Here is a 13,281-nt window from a genome sequence, read left to right as displayed (position 1 = left end):
TACAGGCGCCCGCCACCTCGCCTGGCTAGTTTTTTGTATTTTTTTAGTAGAGACGGGGTTTCACTGTATTAGCCAGGATGGTCTCAATCTCCTGTCCTCATGATCCGCCCGCCTCGGCCTCCCAAAGTGCTGGGATTACAGGCTTGAGACACTGCACCCGGCCTAAAACAAGCTTAAATGAACACAGATGCTTAATAAAGATTGAGTTGATGAGTTTTAAAAAATATTAATTCTTCCTTTCATCTTCACCAAGAATTTAAGCTAGCTTACTTAATGAATGTTATGAAGGATTAAAAGACAACAGAAAAATTTGAGACTTTTGCAAAAAAAAGATGAACAACTAGAAAAGATTTTAATATAGTATATTTGTCAGGAGTGAAAATATAGCTATATTGTTTTAAATTAGATAGTAGTCTACAGTTAGCAGAAATTTCTCTCTTATGGGGGGTTTAATGTTTGTTTTGAACTTATCTATTTCCAGCCTGCACAACATGGTGAAACCCCGACTTTACTAAAAACACAAAAATTAGCCAGGCATGGTGGTGGGCACGTGTAGTTCCAGCTACACGGGAGGCTGAAGCAGGAGAAATGCTTGATCCCAGGAGGCAGAGTTTGTAGTGAGCCAAGATCACACCACTGCACTCGAGCCTGGGCAATGGAGCGATACTCTGTCTCAAAAAAAAAAAAAAAAAAAATTATTCCATCTATTTCTTTATCTCTCTCCATAAATAACAGCTATCATTTCATTAAATTCAACAGAAACACACAACCAGAAATGCCAGAATAAAGACCATGAAATTAATATATACTTAACAAACTAGAATTTTTATTTCAGGCACTGTTTTAAATGGAGACTGCCATATCATATTAAGCCCATTAAATCTGTCCCCTAACACTGACAAATTAACACTGACAAGTTAGCATACATTATGGAAGCTGCTTTTCAAATAATGTTTTCTATTTTGCAAGTATACATTTTAAAAATTATTATTACTTTTCATAAAATAGTAAATTCCTTGGGGGCAATTAGAAATAATCACAGCAATCTATAATTTGTTCCTTTCTCACTTATTGTTTTCATCTATCTAAAGCAGAAAGTGCATTAAACAATAATAACAAAGTTATTATAAGCCTACCACTAAAAATATCAAAATGAAGTTAAATACATTTTGTGGAAAAATCTGACTTCTACCAAATCTTATACTTCTTAGACAGATTAAAAATATTTTCTACATTAAAATGTCACAATTTTCCTCAATTTTGGTACATGATTCCAGCTTAGTGAGTTACACAGCTAATGCCATGATATTGCTCTGTAATATGCAGCAAAAAAAAAAAAAATTAAGACAGTGAAGTAGAATATAACCTTCTTGGTAGCAAATCTTTTCTTATTATACAATAAAAACAATGATGAATCTTTTCTGTTTCTCATGGATTTCTTTTTTTAAACCTTAACAGGTTAGCATGAGAATGCAAGCACCTTGAGGGTAGAGCCAACTACTGTGTACAGGCACTATACTGAGAACTGGGCAAAAGATAGAAAGTAAAATGAAAAGTCACAAGCACCTTAAGAAAAAAATATAATTAGGAGAATTAAAACCATGTCCTTTTTCATAATTACTTGATCTATATTACAATGGGACAGAACTTTTTGTCATGAAATGTGTATTTCACTTGTTGAAAGTTCTAGTTGAATTTATTATTTAACATCTTTCTTTCTCTTTTACTGTAACATTCTAAGTACCTCTTCATTTCCCAAGCACATTCACATATTCTTCAAGGACTGTCAGTTCTGTGGGTGACTAATATTACAAAAGTCCTTTTAAAAATTATTACAATAAATATTGATGCAAAGCAAAGGCCTATAATTTAATTTTTTTCTTTTAATGTGGTCACTTTTTATTAACTGCAAAAGGTAATGATATAAAAAAGAAACAGAATAAACATGTACCAAAAGTTATTAATATACCATCACTCAAAATTCAGAAAATGTGTTGTTTTCACATACACATACATGAAATAAAATATACCATAACAGAAGGGTGCTGTATCTGTGTTTAAAGAAGGGGTTGTTGGCAAACACCACAGCTCACTTCTGCTGAAATGTACACAACTGATATATGCAGCACAGAAAGCTGGCACCAAGGGCTTACAACCTTAATTTGCCTGCAAGAAGGAACGGGGATTTACCTTCAGAGCACGTTCTTGATTGTTTTCAGCAGTCAGATGTCTCATGTTGTTTGCTGAAGTCTGGTTCTGCTCTTTCAGATGATGAAGCTCCTGCTCTAGCCGTTTGCACTGCCACAGGGGAAGAATCCCATTAAGTAAAGGAGTTATAGCATTTTTTTCACCAAGCCACATAAATTAATGTAAATAATATCACTGTATTCTCTAAAAGACAAGGTTTTTTTTTTTTTTTTTTTTTTGCAACAAGAATGGTAAGTAAAAGTAATGGTAAGTACAATAAATAAAAACATTGTTTATAGTATTCTAAAAATTTAATTACAATTTTCAGTTACTTTATTAATCTGAATGTTATATAAATCACAAAAACACTTTTATAAAATTAAGGTCGAACCATATTTAAAATTATACTTTGAGCAAATGGTTCTGATTATCCATCTATTGGTTGAATAAAAGCATTCTTCTAAAAATCATATTGGATTCTAAATAAACTACAATATGATATTGTATGATCATATTTTATCGATACTTTAAAATAAAAATTATAAGGTATACATTCAGAAATATTTCCAGTTTTTAAAAATATCTAAGGAAACAATTTTATAGGGAAAAAAGCAATAGCCAGAGTACCAAGACTTGGAAACATAAAGAATTAAGTGTTTTTAATTTCTCCCATTTTGACCAAATTTTACTTTTAAGTAAAAGTGGTAACAGATGTGTGAAATGATCATTTTCACCTATTTGGAATACAAGTAAAGAATATAAGAGAATATAAGTAAAAAAAACAAGTAAAAGTTTCAATGAGCCAATAGAAGCATGTGTGTTCAAAAAATTTTTGAAATATCTTGCCATTTGAATATAAGATTTCAATATAAATATGTAAAACACTTCACATAATAATTACATAGGCTATAAAATGGTGTGCTGTAAATCAGAACAATAGGAAGATACATGGGGGATTAAACAAATAAAGTACTAAACCCATCATTGAGGAAAAAGTTAAAAACCATTCCTTAATTTATCTATTTTAAAATTAGAATACTTACAAAACAACTAATAAGGACACATACTGATTTAAGATCAGGAAAAAGTTCTTTCTAGATTATTTGACAAATGGATAGTTGTCATAAGAGATGAATAAAAAATCATTACTTATTATGTTACAATCACGATGCAGCTATCATCCAAAATGACATTTCTTACTCCTCTGGTTTCTTCTGCCTCTGACCCAAATAATATTAGGCAGTATGTATCAATATTTCACAACTTTGAGTAATATACAACATGTTTTGGAAGAAAAAGTCTTACCAGACTCCTGATATTGACTTAGATTGCCGAATGATGTCTGTGTACGAATACGAAATTGAGTATACACACTTCATGCATAAATAATACAATTATAAAATCAAAACACTCTTAAAAATAAATAAAATTGAGGCATTGATATTGATAATATCAAGGCACTTCTAATCAACACTAATTTAATTTAGCAGATAATTTTGTTGAAACTAAATTCTCCAAATATGATAAAATACTGACTTAGTGCAGATTTTTTTATATTGCCATGTGTATTCCATCATGAGCTGTATGACAACTTAATTCACCTATCACATTTGTTAAAATTTACATGAAAATTCTGTGACACATATTATGTGGCATTTATTTTCAGGAGACACATGATCTACATATTAAACTGTGTATCTTTTACAGCCAGTAAAAAAATATTTGGTCAGAATACAATCAAATCACAGTGTGTGTTACTGAGGACACAAATTATGACCCAAGAAAACGAATATGGCATAGCACTAACTGTGACAATACAGTAGAGATACACTTTACTAAATTATCCTTTACATTTTCAACTAAATTTAATATAAAATTATTAAGTATTAAAATGTAATAACTAAGTGATCTATTAGGATTCAAAGGTGGAGCAGATTATTTTGGCTATGGAAGAAAGAATGTTTCATGGAGCTGCTGACATCTGAGTTGGGCTTCTTTTGGGCATGTGATTTTGTAAGCTGACACTGGAGAAAGAAGAATAATACAGGAGAAAATAAATGAAAGTAGAAACTTAAGAAGTGTATCTGAAGAAAATGAGGAAGCATGGTCAACAGTTGTGTGCCACCTATTCTTTTCATTCCAAATAAATTAGAAATCACCCAGGAATAGGGTTTTTTCCAAACTACATGGTAGAAACATAAAAAATTCACTCATTCATGCTCAAGAAACAAATGCTAAATGTTCTTGTAAAATAAATATTTGTAGCATATTTAACTACATTAAATGTTTATTTAAATTTATGTAATCCTATATTATTTCTTCATTTGACATTATCTTTGAAAAGTCTAACATATTCCCCACAATTGCATATTTATATATAATTTCTAGTGGTTTGTTTCTTTTTACTTTTATTAAACTATGTAAGTTGGAAATTCATTTTGAAGCAATGGGATTGAACAGTTTATTCATTAAGAAGTGGCATACTATATTAATTACTGTCACTTTATAATTTCATAAAATAGTTATAAAGCAGATAAAGATCCTATCATTTAATCACATCTCAAATTTTATTGATATTCTCACCAAATTAATTTTTCAACGTTTATATTTTTAATTGTTAAATTTGTCATTTAAATGATACAGAAAGGGCAGGAGTAGCTATACTTATATCAGACAAAACAAATTTCCGGACAAAAACTCTAAGGAGAGACAAAGAAGATCATTATATAATGATAAAGTGGTCAATTCAGCAAGAGGATATAGCAATTTTAAATATATATGCACTCAACACTGGAGTACCCATATATATATATAAAGCAAGTATTATTAGAGCTAAAGAGAGATATAGGCTCTAATACAACAATAGCTAGAGATATCGACATCCCACTTTCAGGGATGAATATATTTTCCATAAAGAAAATCAACAAAGAAACTTCAGACTGAAAACATGAAGAAGGTGAAGATGGCGGTGGCCAGGGCCGGAGTCCTGGGAGTTCAGTGGCTGCAAAGGGCATTCTGGAACATGGTGCTGCTGGGCGCATGGACAGCCTCCCGCATGACCAAGGACATGTTCCCGGGGCCCTATCCTAGGACCCCAGAAAAACGGGCCGCCGCCGCCAAGAAGTATAATATGCGCGTGGAAGACTACCAGCCTTACCCGGATGAGGGCATGGGGTATGGCGACTACCCGAAGCTCCCTGACCGTTCACAGCCTGAGAGGGATCCATGGTATAGCTGGGACCAACCGGACCTGAGGTTGAACTGGGGTGAACCGATGCACTGGCACCTAGACATGTACACCAGGAACTGTGTGGATACATCCCCCACACCTATTTCTTGGAATGTCATGTGTATGCAGCTCTTCAGTTTCCTGGCTTTCATGACATTCATATTCTGGGTGGGGGACATGTACCCTGTCTACCAGCCTGTGGGACCAAAGCAGTATCCTTACAATAATCTGTACCTGGAACGAGGCGGCGATCCCTCCAAAGAACCCGAGCTGGTGGTTCACTATGAGATCTGAGGAGGCTTCGTGGGCTTTTGTGGCCTCTTAACTAGGACTCCCTCATTCCTAGAAATTTAATCTTAATGAAATCCCTAATAAAACTCAAAAAAAAAAAAAAAAGAAACTTCAGACTGAATCTGAACTACAGACCAAATGGATCTACTAGATATTTACAGAACATCTCGTCCAAAGGCTGCAGAATACACATTCTTTCCCTCAGCACATGGATCATTCTCAAGGGTAGATCATATGTTAGGTCACAAAACAAGTCTTAAAACATTTAAAAAAAAACAAAACTGAAATAATATCAAACATCTTCTCTAACCACAACAGAAGAAAACTAGAAATTAATAACAGGAGGAATTCTGGAAACTACACAAACACATCAAAATTAAACAATATGCTCCTGAATGACCAGTGGGTCAATGAAGAAATTAGGAAGTAAATGGAAAAACTTCTTGAAACAAATGATAATGGAAACACAACATCACTACAGGATACAGCAAAAGTAGTACTAAGAGGGAAGTTTACAGAGATAAGTGCCTACAGCATAAAAGAAGAAAAACCTCAAACAAACAATCCAACAATGCATCTTAAAGAACTAGAAAAGAAAGAGCAAACGAAACCCAAAATTAATAGAAGGCACAATAAAGTTCAGAGTAAAAATGAATAAATCTGAAATGAAAAAAAATACAAGAGATCCACATAACAAAAGCCAGAGTGAGAAAAAGGAGAGAAAATCCAAATAAGTAAACTTCAAAGATGAAAAGAGATACTAAAATCAATATGACAGAAATTCAAAGGATTATTAATGGCTACTATGAACAACTATATGTCAATAAATTGAAGAATCTAGAAGAAATGGACACATTTCTAGACACAAACAACCTACCAAGATTGAGCCAGGCAGAAATCCAAAACCTGAACAGACCAATAGCAAGTAACGAGATCGAAGCCATAATAAAAAGTATCTCAGTAAAGAAAAGCCTTGGACCTGATGGCTTCACTGCTGAATTCTACTAAATATTTAAAGAAGAACAAATACCAGTCCTACTCAAACTATTCTGAAAAAGAGAAGAGGGAAGACTTCCAAACACATTCTACAAGGCCAGTATTATCATAATACCGAAACCAGACAAAGACACATCAAAAAAAGAAAACTATAGGCCAATATCTCTGATGCATATTGATGCAAAACTCCTCAACAAAATACTAGCAAGTGAGTTCAATAATACATTAAAAAGATCATGCATCATGACTAAGAGGGATTTATCCCTGTGATGCAAGGATGATTCAACACACGCAAATCAATCAATGTGATACATCATGTCAACAAAGTGAAGGACAAAAACCACATGATCATTTTAATTGATGCTGAAAATGCATCTGATGAAATTTAACATACCTGCATGATAAAAACACTCAAAAAATTGGGTACAGAAGGAACGTACATCAACATAATAAAAACCACATATGACAGACCCACAACAAGCATCATACTGATTGGGGAAAAACTGAAAGCCTTTCCTCTAGGATCTGGAAAACAACAAGGATGCCCACTTTCACCACTGTTATTCAGTATAGTACTGTAAGTCCTAGCCAGAGCAATCTGACAAGAGAAAGAAATAAAGGGCATCCAAACTGGAATGGAAGAAGTCAAATTATCCTTGTTTGCAGATGACATGATCATATATTTGGAAAAACCTAAAGATTCCACATACACACAAAAAAACTATTAGAATTGATAAACAAATTCAGTAAGGTTGCAGGATACAAAATCAACATACAAAAATAAGTAGCATTTCTATATGACAACAGTGAAAAATCTGAAAAAGAAATTTTAGAAAACACTCCCATTTATCACAGCTTCAGATAAAATTAAATACCAAGAGACTAATTTAACCAAAGAAATGCAAGATCTTTATAACGAAAACTATAAAACACTGATGAAAGAAATTAAAGAGAAAACCAAAAAATGAAAAGACAGTCCATGTTCATGCATTGGAAGAGTCAGCATTGTAAAAATGTAGGTACTACCCAAAGCAATATACAGATTCAAGGCAATCTCTATCAAAATACCAACTACATTCTTCACAGAAATAGAAAAAAAAATCCCAAAATTTATATGGAACCAGAAGAGATGCAGAAGAGCCAAAGTTACCCTAAACAAAAGAACAAAACTGGAGGAATCACTTTACCTCACTTTAAATTATACTACAGAGCAAGAGTAAACAAAACAGCATGGTTTAGACATAAAAATACATAGACCAATGGAACAGAATAGAAAACCCAGAAACAAATCCACACACCTGCAGTGAACTAATTTTTAACAAAAGTGCCAAGAACATACACTGGGGAAAAGACAGTCTCTTCATTAAATGGTGCTGGGAAAACTGGATTTCCATATGCAGAAGAATAACTAGACCACTAACCCTTGCCATATACAAAAATCAAATCAAAATGGATGAAAGACTTAAATCTAAGACCTCAGATTATGAAACTACTACAGAAAATATAAGGGAAAATCTCCAGGACATTGGTCTAAGCAAAAATTTATTGGTTTCCATTCCAAGATGGTTGAATAGGAACAGCTCCAGTCTGCAGATCCAAGTGTGATCCACACAGAAGACAGGTGATTTCTGCATCTCCAGCTGAGGTACCTAGTTCCTCTCATTGGCACTGGTTGCACAGTGGGTGCAGCCCACAGTGGTCGAGCTGAAGCAGGGCAGGGCATCACCTCACCTGGGAAGTGCATGGGGTTGGGGGATTTCCCTTTCTTAGCCAAGGGAAGGGGTAACAGACTGTACCTGGAAAAATGGTACATTCCCGCCAAAATACTGTGCTTTTCCCATGGTCTCAGCAACCAGCAGACCAGGAGATTTTCTCTCATGCCTGGCTCGGCAGGTCCCACGCCCACAGAGCCTTGCTCACTGCTAGCGCAACAGTCTGAGATCAACCTGTGAGGCTGCAGCCTGGCTACGGGAGGGGCATCCGCCATTGCTGAGGCTTAAGTAGGCAAACAAAGCTACCAAGAAGCTCAAACTGTGTGGAGGCCCCCGCAGCTCAGGAAGGCCTACTGCCTCTATAGACTTCACCTCTGTGGGTAGGGCATAGCTGAAAAAAAGGCAGCGGACAAAACTTCTGCAGACTTAAACATCCCTGTCTGATAGCTCTGAAGAGAGCAGTGGTTCTTGTAGCATGGCATTTGAGCTCTGAGAACGGACAGAATGCCTCCTCAAGTAGGTCCCTGACCCCCATGTAGCCTAACTGGAAGATACCTCCCAATGAGGCTGACAGACACCTCATACAGGCGGATGCCCTCTGGGACAAAGCTTCCAGAAAAAGAATCAGGCAGCAATATTCACTGTTCTGCAATATTTCTGTTCTGTAGCCTCTGCTGGTGATATGCAGGCACATAGGGTCTGGACTGGACCTCCAGCAAACTCCAACAGACCTGCACCTGAGGACCTGACTGTCAGAAGAAAAACTAACAAACAGAAAGGAATAGCATCAACATCAACAAAAAGGACATCCACACCAAAACCCCAACTGTAGGTCAAGAACATCAAAGACCAAAGGTAGATAAAACCATAAAGATAGGAAGAAACCAGAGGAGAAAAGCTGAAAATTATAAAAAATAGAGTGCCTCTTCTCCTCCAAAGGATCGTAGCTCTTTGCCAGCAACAGAACAAAGCTGGATGGAGAATGACTTTGACAATTTGACAGAAGTAGGCTTCAGAAGGTCGGTAGTAACAAACTTCTCCAAGCTAAAGGAGCATGTTCTAACCCATGGCAAGGAAGCTAAAAACCTTGAAGAAAGGTTAGAGAAATGACTAACTAGAATAAACAGTGTAGAGAAGACCTTTAATGACCTGATGGAGCTGAAAACCATGGCACGAGAATGTCGTGACACATGCACAAGCATCAATAGCCAATTCAATTAGGTGGAAGAAAGGGTTATTAGTGATAGAAGATCAAATTAATGAAATAAAGCGAGAGGAGAAGTTTAGGGAAAAAAGAGTAAAAAGAAATGAACAAAGCCTCCAAGAAATATGGGACTATGTGAAAAGACCAAATCTACATTTGATTGGTATAACTGAAAGTGATGGAAAGAATGGAACCAAGCTGGAAAACACTCTTCAGGATATTATCCAGGAGAACTTCCCCAGCCTAGCAAGGCAGGCCAACATTCAAATTCAGGAAATACAGAGAATGCCAAGACACATAATTCTCAGATTCACCAAGGTTGAAATGAAGGAAAAAAAGTTAAGGGCAGCCAGAGAGAAAAGTCGGGTTACCCCCAAAGGGAAGCCCATCAGACTAACAGCGCCTCTCTCAGCAGAAACCCTACAAGTCGGAAGAGAGTGGAGACCAATATTCAACATTCTTGAAGAAAAGAATTTTCAACCCAGAATTTCATATCCAGACAACCTAAGCTTCACAAGTGAAGGAGAAATAAAATCCTTTACAGACAAGCAAATGCTGAGAGATTTTGTCACCACCAGGCCTGCCTTACAAGAGCTCCTGAAGGAAGCACTAAACATGGAAAGGAACAACCAGTACCAGCCACTGCAAAAACATGCCAAACTGTAAAGACCATTGATGCTGTGAAGAAACTGCATCAATTAATGGGCAAAGTAACCAGCTAAGATCATAATGACAGGATCAAATTCACACATGAGAATATTAACCTTAAATATAAATGGGTTAAATGCCCCAATTAAAAGACACAGACTGACAAATTGGTTAAAGAGTCAAGACCCATCAGTGTGCTGTATTTAGCAGACCCATAGCATGTGCAGAGACACACATAGTTCAAAGTAAAGGGATGGAGGAAGATCTACCAAGCAAATGGAAAGCCAAAAAAAAAAAGCAGGCATTGCAATCCTAGTCTCTAATAAAACAGATTTTAAACCAACGAAGATCAAAAGAGACAAAGAGCACTTTGAAAGGCCAAGGCAGATGGATCATGAGGTCAGGAGATCGAGACCATCCTGGCTAATACGGTATAACCCAGTCTCTACTAAAAATACAAAAAAGTAGCCAGGTGTGGTGGCAGGTGCCTGTGGTCCCAGCTACTTGGGAGGGTGAGGCAGGAGAATGGCAAGAACCTGAGGAAGGTGGAGCTTGCATTGAGCCGAAATCACACCATTGCATTCCAGACTGGGCAAGAGCAAAAACAAACAAACAAACAAACAAATAGAAAGGAAAAGAAAAAAGAGAGACTAAAAAGGCCATTACATAATTGTAAAGGGATCAATTCAACAAGGAGAGCTAACTATCCTACATATATATGCACCCAATACAAGAACACCCAGATTCATAAAAAAAGTCCTTAGAGACCTACAAAGAAACTTAGACTCCCACACAATAGTAATGGGAGACCTTAACACCCCACTGTCAACATTAGACAGATCAACGAGACAGAAGGTTAACAAGGATATCCAGGACTTGAATTCAGCTCTGCATCAAGCGGACCTAATAGATATCTACAGAATGCTCCACCCCAAATCATCAGAATATACATTCTTCTCAGTACCACATCACATTTATTCTACAATTGACCACATAATTCTAAAGCACTCCTCAGCAAATGTAAAAGAACAGAAATCACAACAAACTGTCTCTCAGACCACAGTGCAATCAAATTAGAACTCAGGATTAAGAAACTCACTCAAAACTGCACAACTACATAAAAGCTGAACAACCTGCTCCTAAATGACTACCAGGTTAATAATGAAATGAAGGCAGAAATAAAGATGTTCTTTGAAACCAATGAGAACAAATATACAACATAACAGAATCTCTGGGACACATTTAAAGCAGAGTGTAGAGGGAAATTTATAGCACTAAATGCCCACAAGAGAAAGCAAGAAAGATCTAAAATTGACATCCTACTATCACAATTAAAAGAACTAGAGAAGCAAGAGCAAACAAATTCAAAAGCTAGCAGAAAGCAAGAAATTACTAAGATCAGAGCAGAACTGAAAGAGATAGGGACACAAAAAACCATTCAAAAAAAATCAGTGAATCCAGGAGCTGGGTTTTTGAAAAGATCAACAAAATTGATAGACTGCTAGCCAGACTAACAAAGAAGAAAAGAGAGAAGAATCAAATAGACGTGGCCAGGCACGGTGGCTCATGACTGTAATTCCAGCACTTTGGGAGGCTGAGGCAGGTGGATCAGGAGTTCGAGACCAGACTGACCAACATGGTGAAACCCCGTCTCTACTAAAAATACAAAAAAATTAGCTGGGCACGGTGGCACGTGCCTGTAATCCCAGCTACTCGGGAGGCTGAGGCAGGAGAATCGCTTGAACCTGGAAGGTGGAGATTGCAGTGAGCCGAGATGGCGCCACTGCACTCCAGCCTGGACAACAGAGCAAGACTCAGTCTCAAAAAAAAAAAAAAAGAATCAAATACACTCAATAAAAAATGATAAAGGGGATATCACCACCGATCCCACAGAAATACAAACTACCATCAGAGAATACTAGAAACAACTCTAGGCAAATAAACTAGAAAATCTAGAAGAAATGGAGAAATTCCGGGACACATACACCCTCCTAAGACTAAGCCAGGAAGAACTGGAATCTCTGAATAGACCAATAGCAGGCTCTGAAATTGAGGCAATAATTAATAGCCTACCAACCAAAAAAGTCCAGGACCAGAAGGATTCAGATCCTAATTCTACTAGAGGTAAAAAGAGGAGCTGGTACCATTCCTTCTGAAACTATTCCAGTCAATAGAAAAAGAGGGAATCCTCCCTAACTCATTGAATGAGGTCAGCATCACCCTGATACCAAAGCCTGGCAGAGACATAACAAAAAAAGAGAATTTTAGGCCAATATTCCTGATGAACATTGATGTGAAAATCCTCAGCTAAATACTGGCAAAGCGAATCCAGCAGCACATCAAGAGGCTTATCCACCACAATCAATGTGGCATCATCCCTGGGATGCAAGGCTGGTTCAACATACCCACATCAATAAACATAATCCATCACATAAACATAAACAGGACCAATGACAAAAACCACATGATTATCTCAGATGCAGAAAAGGCCTTTGACAAAATTCAACAGTGCCTCATGCTAAAAACTCTCAATAAACTAGGTATTGATGGAACGTATCTCAAAATAATAAGAGCTATTTATGACAAACCCACAGCCAATATCATACTGAATGGGAAAAAACTGGAAGCATTCCCTTTGAAAACTGGCACAAGACAAGGATGCCCTCTCTCACCACTCTTATTTAGCATAGTGTTGGAAGTTCTGGCCAGGGCAATCAAGCAAGAGAAAGAAATAAAAGGTATTCAATTAGGAAAAGAGGAAGTCAAATTGTCCCTGTTTGCAGATGACATGATTGTATATTTAGAAAACCCCATCATCTCAGCCCAAAACCTCGTTAAGCTGATAAGCAACTTCACCAAAGTCTCAGGATACAAAATCAATGTGCAAAAATCACAAGCATTCCTACACACCAAGTACAAACAGCCAAATCATGAGTGAACTCCCATTCACAATTGCTTCAAAGAGAATAAAATACCTAGGAATACAACTTACAAGGGATGTGAACGACCTCTTC

At 36.5% G+C, this 13,281-nt stretch overlaps 2 protein-coding genes across 3 annotated transcripts in view; one reads left to right on the top strand and one right to left on the bottom strand.

The window, feature by feature from the left end:
* MIPOL1 (mirror-image polydactyly 1) overlaps positions 1 to 13,281 on the bottom strand; it is a 365,273-nt gene that overhangs the window by 194,874 nt on the left and 157,118 nt on the right. For both annotated transcript variants that reach the window (XM_011926108.1, XM_011926116.1), the window contains one exon: positions 2,191 to 2,298. In XM_011926108.1, the coding sequence (XP_011781498.1) occupies positions 2,191 to 2,298 (108 nt within the window). The remainder of the gene's footprint in view (positions 1 to 2,190; positions 2,299 to 13,281) is intronic.
* On the top strand, positions 5,136 to 5,802 carry LOC105500535 (NADH dehydrogenase [ubiquinone] 1 beta subcomplex subunit 8, mitochondrial-like). The gene has a single exon (XM_011926097.1). It carries the CDS (start codon positions 5,150 to 5,152, stop codon positions 5,708 to 5,710), a length of 561 nt encoding a protein of 186 aa, XP_011781487.1. The 5' UTR covers positions 5,136 to 5,149; the 3' UTR covers positions 5,711 to 5,802.

This window comes from Colobus angolensis, unplaced genomic scaffold, assembly GCF_000951035.1.
Source record: "Colobus angolensis palliatus isolate OR3802 unplaced genomic scaffold, Cang.pa_1.0 Scaffold119, whole genome shotgun sequence".
Classification (NCBI taxonomy): domain Eukaryota; kingdom Metazoa; phylum Chordata; class Mammalia; order Primates; family Cercopithecidae; genus Colobus; species Colobus angolensis.
Note: the sequence above shows the minus strand (reverse complement) of the source record. Positions and strands in the feature narration are given on the sequence as shown.

Coding starts and splice junctions, on each gene's coding strand:
- LOC105500535 (XM_011926097.1), top strand. CDS start 5,150: ATGGCGGTGGCCAGGGCCGGAGTCCTGGGAGTTCAGTGGCTGCAAAGG.